Source organism: Syngnathoides biaculeatus, chromosome 1, assembly GCF_019802595.1.
Source record: "Syngnathoides biaculeatus isolate LvHL_M chromosome 1, ASM1980259v1, whole genome shotgun sequence".
Lineage (NCBI taxonomy): Eukaryota > Metazoa > Chordata > Actinopteri > Syngnathiformes > Syngnathidae > Syngnathoides > Syngnathoides biaculeatus.
In genome coordinates, this window is record NC_084640.1 from 2,223,470 (window position 1) to 2,241,860 (window position 18,391).

An 18,391-nucleotide genomic window follows, 5' to 3' on the forward strand; every position below is an offset into this window, starting at 1 on the left:
CTAATTAAAGGTCTTACTAGTAAATCAGATGGGGTTCCGACTGATTAATTCCAAGTGCAAATGCTTGTTGTTTTATTCATATCTGTTGTCCTATTGGTGGCTCATTGGTGGATAGATAGCGATGTATGAAGGTTATTTGGTTGCCCCCACTAAAAATTTTGAAGGTTGGCCAAACAGATCACACCATTCAGCCTTGATCCCCGACACTCACACACACTCACTGATATAGACATCCAAAGTCCAACAAGGTACCTGTCCCATGAAACAGTCATAACCAAGGCCAGCTATCAATCAAGTGCCATCTCCACCCAAGGATGAGAAGAGGTTGACGTGGGGGCATGGAGGGAGGGAAAAAGGTAGGGTTTGAGGGTGGGTGGGAGTTAGACAGGGTAGGAGTGTGGGAATTAGACGAGCATGCTCAAGGAATGTGAGAGGAGTGGCGTACCTTAGTCTGAAGATAATTGGGGTAGTAGTAGGTGTACTGAGGGTACATTGGCTGCTGCTCCAATCGCTTGCCCATGTAGCTGGAATCCTTAGCACTGAGGCAGGGAATGGTGACACAGGGGGAGGGAGCTGCTCAGTAGCAAACAGTGATAGTGGAGGAGTGGATAGCTTGAAGGAATCCTTTCTTCCTTGTCCACACTGCTGTCACTAGTGGGTCCACAAGAAGGAAGGCAGTGTCTGCGTGCTGCACAACAGCTGGGAAAAGGATGGCAAATGTGTTAATGTGGTCCAGAGCCCCTGTACAAGGCAGACTGTCCCTCAGTCTCTCCTTCCTGGATGGATGGAAATACTCCCACAAGTTCTTGATCCAAGAGTAGCACACTCTTTCCACCGCGAGTATTGGATAAGGTGTGATAACGGAGAGATAAAGGATGGAGAGAAAAGAGAAGTTGCAAAAAGAAGCAAGCGGTCCTGTGAAGGTTTGGTGAATGGGAGAAGAACAGGAGGAAAAAGAGAGGAGGAGGAAAGGAATGGCAAAGGAAAACAGGGAAAGGATGTATGGGTTCCCTTCTCTATTCAAGCTATTTCACTTTGCCTTGGCAGTAAAGGTCCTCCCTCTCATGCACACTGATTCTGATGCTCTCTCTCACTTTCTCTCTCTCGGTCCCTCTTCTTCACACACACTCTCTCTCCTCTCTGTAGTCTGATCCAACAATGTCTTGTATGATAGAGGTGAGATATCCTCAGCACCGATTGCCGACAGATGCACTTTGTGCACAAAACAGACCACACGGAGATGCAAGCACAGACACAGACTGTCCTCTGACTTGCAAGACAAGAAAAGCACAAAGGAATTGTTCCAGTTTCCTAAGGATGCAGAAATGAGTATTAAAAATCCACTAATTGGTGAGTCCAGTCCACTAGGTTTCATGAAGTAGTCAAGTGGATAAAAGTCGCGACTGTGCCCCTTGCGGCTAGAAGAGAAAGAGTCCCTCGTCTGCGTTCCTCCCTCTTCCTGCTCTAGAAATATATGTTCTTATTTCCTCCTTTCTGGTCTCTCACTCTAAGCAGCCTGACTCGTTCTCTTCACCTCTGTCACACAGTTGCTCTCTCATTTCCTCGCATACGCTTTCTCGATCACACACCCCTCTTCTCGCTCTCTTTCTTCCCTTCTCCTCCACACTGACAGGGCGATAAAAGGGGGCTCGTCCGAAGCTTGCAAGCACAGTGCCGCCTCTTTTTTCAGCCCAGCTGGTAGGAGGGTCTTAAAGCAGCCAAGCAGACGCAGACCATTGGGCTGCAGCGTTTCCACAACATGGGAGTATGCATGGGAGAGGAGGAGAGGGTTTGGAAATTCAGAGCAGATGGCAACAGAGTGAGCAGTCGATTCCCCCTACTGGATGCAAGTGAAGCTACCGCCTGGAACGCAATATATCTTTAGAGAGATCGTTTAATTAAAAGTAATATTTCACAATAAGTTGAAGTGCCTATGCTTTTCCTTGTGCTTGGCTCAGGCAGTAGCCTCAGCCCCCAACAACAAAGTTGCAAGTTTTGTAAGCTAAGTACTATAGAAATTGGCAGCAAAACATGCTATCATGTGCAATGCACAAAATGAAATGTTTTACAATAATTCCATCAAAATTCACAGATGATTTCTAGAGAACAAAGAAATACCAATGCAGGAATCTCAGTCATCAAACAATACAATGGGAAAGTCCATTGTGTACAGACTTATAGAAGAATATACAATTTACCATTCAGCTACTTTTATTCGTACGAGAGAGTTGAGGGTGGTATTGATTCTGCTTTACCAGATTAACGCCATCTGGATCAACTGGATAAAAACTCATTTGGAGAAAAGAAGACAGAGCAGAACAGAGGGTTACAAAAACAAAATGAGAAGAAAAAATCTATTTAGAGTCTCATCTTGAAGTGCAAAAATCATCTTTTCATTAAGTTTAACACTTTGACTCATTAAGTACTGTACTATATGCTGTCTTTTTCTGAGAAATTGACGTTTGAAGTCAATCAGATGCGGTATATGCACACCCTACATCCTCATTTGGCAACAAAGGCGAAAGCACTTCCACAAAGCTTCGGCAATGGCAATGGGGACTGTAACAAAGCACTTCAACTGTATAATTTTTTTTCAACACAGTATGTAATCAAAGAGTCACCAAAGATGACTATATTCCATTTTTAGGATTTGTTCGTTATTTGTCTAAATAAATGTTGTACATGTATTTAACCTTTTATCCCAAGACTCACCCATAAAGACTTTCTTTTAGCAAGTGTGGATTCAAACTACTGCAATTGGCTGGCAACCAGTTCAGGGTGTACCCCGCCTCCTGCACGTTGACAGCTGGCATAGCCTCCAGCACTCCAACGACCCTTGTGAGGATAAGCGGCTAAGAAAATGGATGGATGGATGGATGGGTTCAAACCATCATGTCACCAATCTGTTGTTTCGGTCATTATTGCAGCATACTGAGGAAGTCTGTTTTCTGGACAGGGGTTAGGGTTAGGGTTGGGAGGTAGGGTGGTCAAATGACATTCCGCATGGAAAAGATTGAATTAAAAATAAACAAAAAAAGATGAACAACAATCATCTGTCCATGCGATGGTAGCTATGAACCATCAAGTTTGAAATCATATAATTCTGAGGCATGCCTGGTGATATTCTCCATTCAAGAGAAAGTATCTTGCTTGGATATTATGCTAGGTTTACATCTTATTCTCACAGGCACAGTAATTAAGTTTCAAGCAGCTGTGAACAAAATGGGATGTATGTGAGATAATGCAATCTGTGGAACGCTCAAACGTGATAGGCCATGATTGTTGTGGATGTTGCGCCAGACTTTTAAACTGTGAAAAACCTGCGGAAGGGAATGTGTTTTTTAGGTCTAACAGATTTAATGTATGTTCCATAATTGTGTGTGTGTGTAAGATGCAGGGGGTGGGGGTTACTTGATATTCATTGAATAGTGTTTCAGCTGGGGGTTGGATGAAATGATGTTGATGTGGTTGTTTGGGGTTTTTTCATCACATTGGGCGTTTTATGTGTACTAGCTTTGGCTTGGCTTCCTGTTTAACGCTTATGGCCTTTTGTTTTGGGGGTACACAGCGGGGTTTGGCATTTTGTCACACGGATGTGGGGTGCTGTAGCCTTGGTGGCTGTCTTGGTGTTAAGATGGACGTATTTTGTCGTTTCGCTCACCCAGTTGACTGGAAGTTTGCTTCGCTGGGGCTCCATGTGCATCAGGCATGTCGTGGGAACCTCCTTTGCGAAGAGTGGTCTTGCTCGGTGTGTTGCGCTGGGGCGGCTGATTTTGGCGGGATCAGGGCAATCTTTCATTTGCCACTGCCACTGTTGGGCACCAGGACATCTTCGTGCGAGTTCTTTGTTGGGTTTTGCCCCTTCTTTAGGGTCTTGTCAGGTGGTTGGTCCCTGGTTGGGTCCTCTGCGGTATGGACTCCTTGACTAAGCCTGATTATTGAGGGTCGGTGGCTCCACCCTTCCTCAATGTGCCGGCTCATCAACTCCATACACCAGTTGACTAGCATGCATGTGTCATGTCATGTCATTATCTAAGGTGCTTATCCTCGCAAGGGTTGCGGGACAGCTGGAGCCTATCCCAGCTAGCTTTGGGGAATAGGCGGACTACAACCTGAACTGGTCACCAGTCAGTCGCAGGGCAGATACCAACATCATGTGTTCATTCACTAATAAGTTTGATAGAAATACAGTAGACTTTAACTATTTGTACTGCAATAACAAATACTGTAAATCAGGTCATACTTACACCAACTCTCAGGCTTGTACATGTGTTTAAACATTCAAAAAAGAATCCAACTGCAAAACTCAACAGTAGCACTTCCTTGCTCATTTTCCCACACCCTGTCCTGCCCTTTTCTGTCCTATTATTATATCGATACAGTTACATCATGAATATTAATAGATTGAAACATTAAGAAATAAGGTCAGGAATTTGAGACTTGACTATATAAAATAACTTTAGATAGATAGATAGATAGATAGATAGATAGATAGATAGATAGATAGATAGATAGATAGATAGATAGATAGATAGATAGATAGATAGATAGATAGATAGATAGATATAGATAGATAGATAGATAGATAGATAGATAGATAGATAGATAGATAGATAGATAGATAGATAGATAGATAGATAGAAGAGCTTGACCTGTGGCCCAAAAACACAAAACAAGAAACTATCTGAAGGACAGGCTATCCTGAATGATCTATTGTTACCCATAACTAAAGGTTATGTTTTATAGTATGTTGAGGTGCTTTATGCCGAATAACTTGAGAGTTGTGATAAAAACCGACTACCGTGAATAGATGTACTCCTCACTTTCAGAGTAAATCAGAACTATTTTTGTTGAGATGCTCATCACTCTGAACATCAACAATGTAATAACTAGTTATCCAGCCACTGTGTAATATTTGTCATTTGATCAATTAAACAATAAATCTAAGAAAAACGGTAAACATATACCACTGTATTTATTCATGACTTTGTGGTAAACTTTAGAAAAATAAATTAACTTCCATCACTGTCAAACTGTAACTAAACCAATATACTGTAGAGTATGTTGACAGTCGAGGGGAGCAAGTTATGCAGAAAATAAATATACCAAAGATAATGTATCATAATATGTATTTCAGCCTAACCTAGTGAGTCAATACACAGTTTGATGTTATTCAGTATTCAGGGATGCATTATAGGACACATACTGCTCAGACATCCTTTTTCATGCACTCAGCATACAACAGCATGTATTGTGTCAGTATCCTGACTATTGTTTCATTTGACTGGCTGGAAGGTTGTGTATCGGGTGTTTCCCAGAAATTATCAGATGGATGAAGTTTTAGGGAAGAGGGGTTGGAGCCGGTGTAGCCAGAATTAAAGGTGAATGGAGCTACAACACGTAGTTTAAGCAAACAGCAGGAGTTGGAATTCCTTGAGGAGTGGGCGATTTATTTCCAGTCAAACTCCCACGAGACTGATTTAGTGTACATGCTTGAGTCACACCCCTAAACATAACATAACCAAAAAGCTTCTACATTTCTCTTTGCCCATGATTGTAGAAGTGAATATAATATTACTGTAGGAATATAATGATGCTGTGATGAAAGACTATCGAGTTCGCCTCTCCTCCTCCATCAAGGTAAATGAGGACACGTTACGAGAACATTGACCTTTTTCATCTTTATTAAGCAGATTAAGTGGATTTTGGGTTTTGAATTAAACAGATTCTGAATAGATAATGATTACAGCACATTAGTAAATGTTAATAGTTATTTGAATAACGAACAAACTGACTAACAGGCATTTCTTGCATATGACTCGTACAATCGATAGTATTAAGTAATGAACGACATTTTACTGATCAATTACTGATCATGTCATGCTCCTGGCTTCCTGCCCAGGCTGGGCGTGGCCAGCCAATTAGTCAGTGCACACCTGCACCTTGTCCTGGCTGATTACTCTCAGTATATATAGGACCCGGGGTAAGACTAGTCCTCCGCCAGATCGTTGCTCTTGATGCCTCGTTCCCGCACTCCCATTTGCCTGACTTCTGTTCTCCATGTACCGACCCACGCCTGTCCCTTGACTCCCCTCGTAAGCCTGCCGTTACAATTACCTCTGCTTGTTTGGACTGTCTGCCTGATCCCTGATCTTGGACCGAATAAAGGTTACCTCTGTACTGCCCGCTTGTCTCTGGAGTCGAGCATTTGGGTCCGCCCTCGAGCCCCGTTCGTGACAGAACGATCTGGCCATAACATGGACCCAGGCGTCTCAGAAGCGATCCGTCACTCCCTGCAAGTCCAAGGCATATGCCTGGTGGAGCAGGAGGCTGCTCTCCAGGTAACCAACCAGAGGCTCCATGAGATCTGCGCCCGGCTGGAGCCGTGGCTAGCCTCCCAGGCTAGCGCGGCTGCCACACCAACGGTGGCCACTCCGCCAGTGCTACCGGTTCCCCCGCACCACTCGCCACGGAGCTCTCCCGTACCTGTGTAACCCCGCTCTCCTGACTAGAATGATTCTCATGCGACTCAGGGAACGTCAAGCCTTTCCTCGCTCAGTGCGATCTCCATTTTGAACTGCAGGCGAAAGCCTTTCTCACGGACCACTCCAAGATCGACTTTGTTATTTCCCACATGACGTGAAGGGCAGAGGCTGAATGGAGGCGTAACTCAGAGACTTGTCGCTGCTGGATGTCATTCGTATGCGCACTCACCCAAGTGTTCCAATATGCGTCGCCGGAGCGTAAAGCAGCGGCCTCTCTCATGACGCTCGCCAGGGCCATCGTCGCGTCTCGGGGTATGCGATCGAGTTCCGGATCTGCGCCACCGAGAGTCGATGGAACGAGGACGCCCTGCACGACGCCTTTTTCCAGGGACTTTCTCCCCAAATCCGTGGTCTTCTCATCGCCGTGGATCTCCCGTCTACGCTGGACGCGCTCATCGTGTTTGCCATCAAGATCGACCAGCGACTGGTAATGCAGGGGCAACTAGCCGCGAAGACCGAAGGAGAGAGGGAGGGGTCCAGTCCGACCGCCGCCCGGTCGTCCTCGCTGCCCTCCACGGCTGAACCCATGCAGGTGGAGGGTCTCGACGGGCCAGCGGAGGAGCATCTGCGCCGCTGACGGGAGGGTCGCTGTTTGTACTGCGGCCGTCTGGGACACTTAATCACCTGCTGCCCGGTTCGACCAAAGCACCCCGACATCAGGATCTCCACTCCGATGAGTGTGGGGTATACCGCGGCGGAGTCAGGGAGGTCGCTTCTTCACCTCACCTTGGGAACGGACTCCCGTTCATGCACTGTGACTGCGTTCATTGATTCCGGATCGGACGCAAACCTGATAAATCCCCGCGTGGTCGAGGCGTTGGAGGCAGCAACCTCCCCCATGCAACAGCTTCGTAACACCTATGCTGCCAACGGTAAGCTCCTTTGTCAGGATACCCACCGCACTCAGACGTTACGTATGAGCTTTCCGGATGCTCACTCAGAGCGAATTAGCTTTCATGTCTTCGATGCACGGAGCAGTGACATCATCTTGGGCAGACCATGGCTCAAAGAATGTAACCCGCACATAGATTGGGCGACGGGTCAGATCAAGACATGGGGAGAGGACTGTCGCAGACGTTGTTTCACTGTCCAGAAAAATGGGAAGATTCAAGTCACGCCGGTTCGGCTAACAGAACCTGGTACCGCCTCAGAGCTGACCGTGGTGCCCTCCTGCTACCACAACTTGCGGGAGGATTTCTCTCAATCTAAGGCAAAATCTCTGCCGCCGCATTGGTCATACGACTCCGCGATTGAACTCCTGCCAGACACCTCACTTCCCAGAAGGAAACTGTCCTCGTTAACAGGACCAGAGCACCAGGCCACGAGGCACTACATCGAGGAGTCACTGGCAGCCAGACTCATTCGGCCCTCATCCTCACCAGCTGGTGTGGGGTTTTTTTTCGTCAAAAAGAAGGACTCCACACCGCGACCCTGCATCGACTACCAAAGACTGAACGACATCCCTTTCAAGAACCGGTACCCCTTGCCTCTGATCCCTATGGCATTCGAACTCATTCAGGGAGCCCAGATATTCAACAGGCTGGACTTGCGCACCACTAACCACCTGGTGCGGATCCGGGAAGGAGACGAATGGAAGACAGCGTTCAACATTCCCACAGGGCATTCTGAGTATCTTGTGATGCCTTTTGGACTGACAAATGTCCCGGCCATTTTTCATTAATGACGTACTTCGGGAGTTTCTGAACAAGAACGTATTTGTCTATCTCGACGATATTCTAATCTTTTCATCAGACCTGAACTCTCACATCCGACAGGTCAGAGAGGTGCTCCGGCGTCTGTTGCAGCACCAACTGTTCGTAGAAATGGAAAAATGTGAGTTCCACCGAGCATCTGTGTCCTTCCTGGGTTTCATCCTGGCAGAGGGGGAGATACATATGGATCCCGGGAGCGTCGATGTGGTGCTGCGGTGGCCCACCCTGCCAGGAAGACGTACAGAGGTTCTTAGGATTTGCTAATTTCTACAGGAAGTTCACACAGAACTTCAGCTCCGTGGCCGCTCCTCTGCATGCTCTCACCTCACCACACAACGTCTTCGAGTGGTCCAGGACCTGCCAGGAGGCCTTCGATAAACTTAAGGGGAGTTTCATCACCGCGCCCGTCCTCATTGTTCCTGACCCAGATCACCAGTTCATGGTGGAGGTTGACGCATAAGATTCGGGAATCGGAGCCATGTTGTCGCAGAGAAGCCCCAAGGATGGAAGGATCCACCCGTGCGCATTCCTGTCTAGGAAGCTGACCCCGGCAGAGAGGAACCACGACGTAGGAGATCGAGAACTGCTGGCGGTCAAGACGGTGTTGGAAGAGTGGCGGCACTGGCTGGAGGGCTCGCAAGTGCCGTTCGTGGTCTTCACTGACCACAAGAACCTAGAGTACCTGAAGACTGCGAAGCAGCTGAACGCCCGCCAGGCCAGGTGGGCCCTGTTCTTCACCCGCTTCCACTTGACCCTGTTCTCCGCCCAGGCTCCAAGAACAGCAAACCGGACACACTCTCATGGATCCACGAGGGGGAGCGCACGGAATCAGAGGCCACTCCTATCCTGCCAGAGGCGTGCTTCGTGTCCGGCTTCACCTGGGCAGTCGAGTCGCAGGTGAAGGAGGGAGAGATGCCACCTCCCACGGATTGTCCGTCTGACCGCCTTTTCATTGTTCCATCTCTGCGGGGAGACATCGGCAACTGGGCCCATACCAACAAAACGGTCTGCCACCCGGGTATGGCAAAAATGCATTCAGTGGTCGAACAAAGGTTCTGGTGGCCCAACCTCAGCAAGGACTTGAGAGAGTTCATCAACGCCTGCCCGGTGTGTGCGGCCAATAAGACTTCCCGCCTACGGCCTGTTGGAGAGTTGCGACCCCTGTCCATCCCCTGCCGCCCGTGGTCACACATCGCGCTGGACTTCGTCACCGGCCTGCCGCCCTCCCAAGGGAACACAGTGGTCCTGTCTGTAGTGGACCGATTTTCCAAGATGGTCTACTTCGTGCCCCTTCCCAAGATCCCATCGGTCAAGCAGACAGCCCAGCTGGTGTTAGACGAGGTCGTCCGTTACCATGGGCTACCCCGGGACATTGTTTCTGGCAGAGGTCCACAATTCTGTACCCTCCGCCTCAACAGGTATGGCTCGACTCCACGTCATGCATGGCTGACCGAATAAAGGTTACCTCTGTACTGCCCGCTTGTCTCTGGAGTCGTGCATTTGGGTCCGCCCTCGAGCCCCGTTCGTGACAGATCAATTAACTTCTGAAAATAAAGCATTGCTTTGCAACTGAACTTAAATACAGGACTTTGCATAATTAATGGTATCCAAAGTTAATGATTTAATAATGTCTTACTTTTTAAAGGTTAAGTGTCATTCCTATAAACATTCTAAAATAGATATTGTAATTAAAAATACATATAACATTATTAACTTCAATGTCTATACGAAAAAATAATTATGAGCGGAGATCATCCTTGGCAAAGTTGCGCAAGAGTCATTCGACGACATCCAAGTGGTCGCCATATTGGCTGCGTCCCCTGTCCGTGACGTCAACCCGGACATTCGCCAATGAAAACATGCGGTGGACCGTCCTATGGGAGATGAACATGCCCCTTCTGACACAGAAGCTCTTTTTGAAGATGAGAACATCGCACAACCGAGTGAAGTTACCGGGGCAATATTACCCTGTTGTTTCGAGCCATACTCAAATGATATGCGATCACAGCCAAACTGTCTCCCCGTCCAATCCACTTCTACGGTGGCTCATTTTCCGCGCCGAGGTGGCCTATCATGGCGTCGAGCCAGGCCGCTTTACAGCGTTGTTCATAGCCGCCGCCGTCCACGATGAACAACACCGCCGAGCCTGGGCACTTTATGGCGTTGTCGTTGCATGCGGCTGAGTGCGCCATTGTTGGCAGTGTTGTTCATTGCCGCTGCCATCCGCGAGACGACACGGCAGCCTTCGCGCACATCGACACATTTTGCATGCCTGTCATATGTACGCGGATCTTTTGTTACGTTATGAGAGACCAATAACGTGTTCCGCCCCCAAACTATTTTTAGTAGCTGTATACACACGCCCCTGTCATTTGGAACCCACAAAGCTCTCGTCCTTTGCACCCGTAAAATCCATTTTTAACAACAAACCGGGTCTCTTGCAAACTTATGAAGGGAAAATCCATCCTCCCGAGTGTTCAAGCAATGTCCAGCAATGCAACGAGCCGGCATTTTGGCTAACACGAAGGAACAACGAGCTACCTTCCCGGAGGTAAAACTAATAGAAACAAACGCGTCCACATGATGGCGGTCCTGATATGTATGTCACTTCCTGCTTCTTCTCGAAAACAAACCCCTCAAGAGGATTTTCATGATGGGAGTTACAAAAAGCTGTATACTTCAAAATCGTGTTTTGTGATGAAAAAGCACATGGGTCCATGTCGGGTGCCATTTTTTCATTAATAACATACTAAAAATCCTGCATTTCATGACAGTGGCCCTTTAAGGCATTCAAGACAATCAAGCATTATTTGCAACTCTGTGACACTTGTCGACCTTTCAACATTTATCTTGGCCCACTCCTGTCAGTAAACTGCTCCAGCTGTCTCAGTTTTGAAGTGGTTCTTGTACTGATTGCATGTTTCAGCTCCTTCTACAGAAGTTCAGTCAGATTTAAGATCATGGTTCATAGGCCACTCCAAAATACAATAGTCTGTCCTTTGTTTTTAGCTGTGAGTTTTGTGTTGTTATACTGTTTGACCTAACCTCTGGCTACGATGAATCTTTTGACACTGGATAGCACATTTTGCTCCAGCAGGCCTTGTTAGTCTTGCAATTTCACTGTACCTTGCACAGATTCAAGACACTCTGTGTGGGATGAAGCAAAGCGGCTTTAGAACATAACACAGGTTCCTCCATCTTTTCTTGTGGGTAGGTGGTACAATGTGTTGTTTATTGCTTCAGTTTTCCTTATGTACAGTAAACATACATCTGTTGTAATTTGCCAGAATGCTCAAGTTTTGTCGGCTACATGAAGGATGTTCTTTCAGGAGCTTTGTGGTTTGCTGATATGCATTTTATCAAATTTGATTCTCGTCAGTTTGTCGTTATTTTGACCATGGTGCATTTTTTTCCTTTTTCATTAATGGAAGAGTCCTGACGATTTTGCGTATATCGAATGACTCCATACTTTACAGCACACTCCATTTTTAATTACGTTTAGTTTATAAGATCTCTTTTTGGACTTGAGAAACATAAGATATAATTTTTGATAATCACCTGCAGATAGATATGTGTTTTTGTAAAATGGAATTTTAACATAGGCTGTTATTGTTTTTTTGTCGCAGTACATTCTGGGTATTGATATCAAATGGGGATGGGCCTGAAGCCCAGAGTTTTTAGCAGTAGTCAGAGTAGTAGGCCCTGGCACCGATGAATACTGTTCACCCATTTCAGTTTGAGCCAGAGTGTGATCAGGAAAGAAAAAGAAAGAGGTAAAAAAGAGTGAGGATGAAGATGACTTCTGGAGAATCTCGACTTGATTATTTTTGGTGGTGTTTTTGTAGCTACTGCTTGCCAATGCCAACTGAGAAAGAGAGTATCTGTTGTAAAGAGCTCCGTTTCATTTCCGCCGCTACCCATGGGACTTGTTCGTTTTGCCCGATGTTATGAATGTATTCAGTAATACCTGAGAGTAAAGTTATGTGCATACCTATTTTACTGTTTTTTACTGTTACTGCAGATACCATGACGTCTGTTTGTTCACAACAACTGCTGCACCTGGAGTTGGCTGATCAATGTATGTGGTCAGCACCTCCTGTCTTTCTTGTCTTTTTGCTCAGCTTTTAATTGTAACATGCAGCCGTTGAGACTCCTTGTGAGGAAAGATGGTCGACACTGCATTGGATTGAAGGCATAATTTATACTCAAACACAGCGGTGAGCTCTATCATGAGCTGGGGGGATCAAAGACTTCGAAGAACGTGGATCTTTCGGCAGCTCTTCAGGCCACATCCTCCCACAATTTCCTTAACTTGATCTTTTCAGGAAAGTTATGAATGTTTATCCCATTTTTTTTGCTATCAAAAAGCAGTGCAGTATGACATGTTAACTCTTTTCGCTGTCATTAAGTTGTTCCCAAGTTGCTACCTGAGCTCCACAAAGAGCAGCTACATATTTTTACAACAGCCTTTCTACCCCATCATTCCCAGAATGCTTTGCGCACACTAAACAAGGCAACGAAAGTGTATCAAACTATGATTTATATATAGTTAACACACAGTAATCATTTATGAATATATACCACTGTATTTCAGTAATAGAATTTAGCAGTTCTAAAATTGAATGTATGTTATTTCAAATCAGAGTTTGCTTTAATACAACCGAGATATTGCTGTGCCTAGATGAAATCAACAGAGTCCAAAATGGCAACAGCATTTAACTGTTTGTGTGTGTGTGTGTGTGTGTGTGTGTGTGTGTGTGTGTGCGTGCGTGTGTGTGTGTGTGTGTGTGTGAATGACAGCAAGTACAGTGAAGAAAATTAATATTTGAACACCCTGTTATATTGCAAGTTCTCCCACTTAGAAATCATGGAGGGGTCTGAAATTTTCATTGTAGGTGCATGTCCACTGTGAGAGAGATACCGTATTATCTGCACTATAAGGCACACCTAAAAGACTTTAATTTTCTCATAATCCGGTGCGCCTTATATGTGGATCAATATTGAGCCTTTAGTGCAGCTCCATCTAATGGATGCATAACATAACCCCAGCCTCTACTGTAGCATTTATTCTATGCGCCTTATAATGCGGTGCTCCTTATGATACGGTGCGCCTTATATATGAAAAAAAAGTTTTAAAATAGGCCATTCATTGAAGGTGCACCTTATATTGCGGAAAATAAGGTAATCTAAAATGAAGATTCCAGAAATCACAATGTATGAATTTTTAATTATTTATTTGTGTGATACGGCTGCAAATAACTATTTGAACACCTGAGAAAACCAAAGTTAATAGTTTGGTACAGTAGCCTTTGTTTGCAATTCCAGAGGTCAAATGTTTATTGTAGTTGTTCACCAGGTTTGCACACACTGCAGGAGGGATTCTGGCCTATTCCTCCACACAGATCTTCTCTAGATCAGACAGGTTTCTGGGCTGTCACTGAGAAACCAGACTTTCAGCTCTCTCCAAAGATTTTCTATTGGATTTAGGTCTGGAGACTGCCGAGGCCACGCCAGAAGCTTGAGATGCTTCTTACGGAGCCACTCCTTGGTTTTCCTGGCTGTGTGCTTCGGGATATTGTCATGTTGAAAGACCCAGCCACGACCCATCTTCAATGCTCTGACTGAAGGAAAGATGTTCTTCCCCAGAATCTCACAATACATGACCGCGGTCGTCCTCTCCTTAATACAGTGCAGTCGCCTGTCCCATATGCAGAAAAACACCCCCTAAACATGATGCTACCACCCCCATCCGTCCCAGTAGGGATTGTGTTCTTGGGATGGAACTCATCATTCGTCTTCCTCGAAACACTGTTGGTGGAATTGTGACCAAAAAGTTCAATTTTGGGCTCATCTGACCACAAAAACTTCTCCCATGACTCCTCTCTATTGTCCAAATAGTCATTGGCAAACTTAAAGTGCTAATGTCATGAAATGGAGGATTTTTAGTATATTATTAATGAAAAAACTGCAGCCAATATGGGCCCATGCGTTTTTTCACCACAAAACATGATTTTGACGTTTCCAGCTTTTTGTAACTCCCGCCAAGAAAATCCTCTCAGGGATTTGTTTTCAAGAAGAAGTAGGAAGTGACGTAAAGGACAGAGGCGCCCCCAAGTGGACTCGTATGTTTCCATTAGTTTTACCTCAGTGAAGGTAGCTCGTTGTTCCTTCGTGTTAGACAAAATGCCGGCTCATTGCATTGCTGGACATTTCTTGAACACTCGGGAGAATGGGTTTCCCCTTCATAAGTTTGCAAGAGACCCGGTTCGTTGTGAAAAATGGATTTCACGGGTGCAGAGAACGAGAGCTTCGTGGGTTCCAAAAAACAGGTCGGTGTGTATACTGCTACTAAAAAAATAATAGTTTGGGGTGGACGACGTAATCGGTCTCTCATAACGTAACAAAAGATCCGCGTACGAAATATGTCGATGTGCGCGTTGGACGTGTCGGGCTCCTCCGTCGCTTCGCCAGCGAAGGCTGCGCTTCAGGCTCGCAGACGGCGGCGGCTCTGAAGAGCCCAGCCAAGAATGCCTCACTCAACTGCGTGCACGCAGTAAAGCGCCCCGGCTCGACGGTGATGTTCATTGCGTACTGCAGCGGCTATGAACAACTCCCGAAAGCACAGCTCGGCTCCATTATATGTCACCACGGTGCCGAAAATCAGCCACACCGGCTGAGGCGCCGCGTTCGCCGGTCACAGCTTATGCGAAGGCTGAGCGTCAGGCTTTGCGGACGGGGGCGGCGGTGAAGGCCTCACTCAGCTGGGTGTGCGCAGTAAAGTGCCCTGGCTCGACTGTGTTGTTCATCACGTACTGCGGCGTCTATGAACAACCCCCTATAGCAGCACCGCTCGGCTCCATCATAAGCCACATCGGCTGGCTTGCGACGAGCCGCGATGGCTAATCTCCGCCGCGGAAGTGGATCGGACGGGGAGGCTGTTTGGCCGTGATCGCATATCATCTGAATATGGCTCGAAATAATGGTGTAATATTGCCCCGGTAACTTCACTCGGTTGTGCGATATTCTCTTCTTCGAAAAGAGCTTCTGTGTCAGAAGGGGCATGTTCATCTCCCATAGGACGGTCCACCGCGTGTTTTCATTGGCGAATATTTGGGTGACGTCATGGACGGAGGAAGCAGCCAATATGGCGACCACTTGGATATTGTACAATGAAACTTCTGCAACTTTGTGCATGGATGACGCGCTCTCCGCTCACATTTATTTTTTCATATAGACATTGAAGTGAATAATGTTACATGTATTTTTCATTACAATATCTATTTTAGAATGTTTACAGGCATGTCACTTGGGCTTTAAGACAAGCCTTCACATGTTCTGCTTTAAGCAGTGGAACCTTCTGTGCCATGCATGATCTCAAACCATGACGTCTTAGTGTATTACCAACAGTCACCTTGGAAACGTTGGTCCCAGCTCTTTTCACAAGGTGATATCTTGCATGGGGCTTCACTCCAATTGAGGTTTATCGTCATGTTTAGCTTCTTCCATGTTCTAATGATTGCTCCAACAGTGGACCTTTTTTCACCAAGCTGCTTGGCTCAAGTTTTACTGATTGTATGGGGTGGACAAAAGACTTTATGCAGCTAATGATGTTACACAGGTGCATCTGATTCAGGTTTATACATGGAGTGGAGGTGGACTTTTAAAGGCGTACTGACAGGTCTTTGATGGTCAGAATTCGAACTGATAGACAGGTGTTCAAATACTTATTTGCAGCTGTATCACATAAATAAATCGTTAAAAAAATCATACATTGTGATTTCTGGATTTTTCTTTTTCAATTATTTCCCTCACATTGAACATGCACCTACGATGAAAATTTCTGACTCCTCCATGATTTCTAACTGGGAGAAACCTGCGATATAACAGGGTGTTCAAATACCTATTTTCTTGACTGTATGAACTTAATTTATTGCAGCTTTTACCCATTTATCCTGAGACTTTAATTTGCAACACTAATTATTCAAACATAAGACATAGTCTGCAACTAGTAGACAGTGTTGAGTCATTTCAAAATGTTCCCAGTCTTAGTGTAAAAATGGGCAACGATAGAAAAGATTTGTGATAAATTGAGAGAACATACTTTATTTGAACTAGTCAAATGTTGAACATGCGGACAACCTTGAATAAGTAAACTTAAGTCATTACAAGATTCAAACACAGTACAAAAAATGGGAAGATGAAATTTGAACATTTGCATTAGAATGTAATATAAGTATTAAAATATAAAATGAGAAAGTATAGTTTGTAGTTCACAGGGCTCATTTTTCTTCAAAGGGCTGTTTCATACTCCATTCCCATATTCTAATTATGTATTGATGTCCAAGATACAGACAATTAGAAATTTACAGTACAGTATATTAAGTAAATTAATTTGGAATAAATACTTTGATTTTTAAACTGGGGTAAGCCATACACATGCATATGTGTCTTGAAGCAGTGGAGGAAAAAATGTGTGCCCTACTTGCCAGCAACCAGCAAAAGCACTGTTGATTCAGACTCATCTAGGATTTCCAGTAGAAAATAGAAGTATGAACAGTTTGTTGTCAATTAAAAAAAAAAATCAGATATGGGTTATTGAGCTGCATCCACACAGGCCTTTGCAATGGTAACACTGGAATGGGAAATTAGTAGTTAATTTCCCCAGAGTGAAGGAAATTTGTCACATGGCCATCTGGATTAGAAATTTACCATTTTGTATATAACCACTCAAAGAAAAATATGTCAACTTATGTGAGTTCTTCTTCATAAGTATAGCATAAAAGAGTGATCATCACATGAATTTATTCACAAATCACTTTCTGTAAGAGTACAATTTGTGATGTAGTGTAGAAATGGGTTAGGACCTTAACCATTTTTACCCCTCTTTGTCATTCTTGATGAGCTCTTTGCTTGCCTTGGCTGTTCATTCACCACTTCACAACAGGATTAATAAAAATGTAAGAAAAAAAAGTAATTGTGATTGCGGACCACCAGCTCTGCATGGAGACATTTTATAAACACCAGGCAGATTTCCAGTGAGTCATTATGGTCTATCACAACACAGAGGAGACCCATGCAGGGCCTAATGGAGGAGGAAATATGAAACCAGACATGCATAGCTACAAATGCCTTACAGTGCCTCTCACTACCCAAAGAGGGGTGAGCAACAGACCCGGAAACTACTCCCACTCTGAGTCAATTCCAAATTGGAAGAGATGCTTAAACTAAAAGTGAAGACAATGTGTGTGTTTCAAAGTTTACTGGACGATATATATATATATATATATATATATATATGTGTGGATAACCCATGTGCCCTGCAATTGGTTGGCAACCAGTTCAGGGTGTACCCTGCCTCCTGCTTGATAGCTGGGATAGACTCCAGCAGTCGCGCCGGCCTTGTGAGAATTAGCGGCTAAAAAAATGGATGGGTGGATGGATGGATTGATAAATGGAGAACATTAAGTCATTGATGGGTGTAATAGTACACACATACCTGACGGGTGCGGGTAGCATGGCATTTATTCCTGAATGTGCTCTGCGACTGACTGGCAATGAGTTCAGGTTGTAATCTGGCCCTCACCCGAAGTTGCCTGGGAAAGGCTCCAGAGCTCCCATGACCCTTGTGAGGACAAGCGACTTAGAAAATCAAATGGAGAACACTGGTTCTTGGGAAGCACATTTCAGTAAGACAAACCGTTTGTGTGGGTTTTTTTTGGCCAATGCCTGCACAACATAATCCTCTGATCAAGAAGAGATTAGCAATTTAAAGCAATGATGATTTGTTGATACTAATGACGTTGTGTTGTTACAAAACTATTGTTTTGGAAAGTAACACAAATCTCAACATCTTCTGAGCTTCCTCCTATGTAAATACAATTACGTTCTTGAACAATGACTAATTGTCTTCAATTTGGGGATTTATTTCAGTTTTCCTTCCATCTGGCCTAAATTCTGTTTTAGGTAAACAATCCATTGTTTTTACTCCACAGTAAATTTTTAAAAAAAAGTCATCGACTTCATAAGAAAAGCACAAACACTGCAGAAACATAATGGGAGCTCAAGCAAGGCCTCATCAAAGTCCTCATATATCGTATGATGTGCATTGTTTTTTTCATTACGCTACTGTCCTAG

At 44.9% G+C, this 18,391-nt stretch overlaps 1 protein-coding gene across 6 annotated transcripts in view; it reads right to left on the minus strand.

Annotated features, from left to right (window-relative positions):
- The window catches only part of rbms3 (RNA binding motif, single stranded interacting protein), a 345,032-nt gene that overhangs the window by 296,716 nt on the left and 29,925 nt on the right, over positions 1-18,391 (minus strand). For 2 of the 6 annotated variants that reach the window (XM_061822240.1, XM_061822163.1), the window contains exon 1: positions 446-1,824. The exons of the other annotated variants lie outside the window; for them this stretch is intronic. In XM_061822240.1, coding sequence (XP_061678224.1) covers positions 446-520 — 75 coding nt within the window. In that variant the 5' untranslated portion in view covers positions 521-1,824. Of the gene's footprint in view, positions 1-445; positions 1,825-18,391 lie in introns of those variants that run through there. 6 annotated transcript variants of the gene reach the window in all.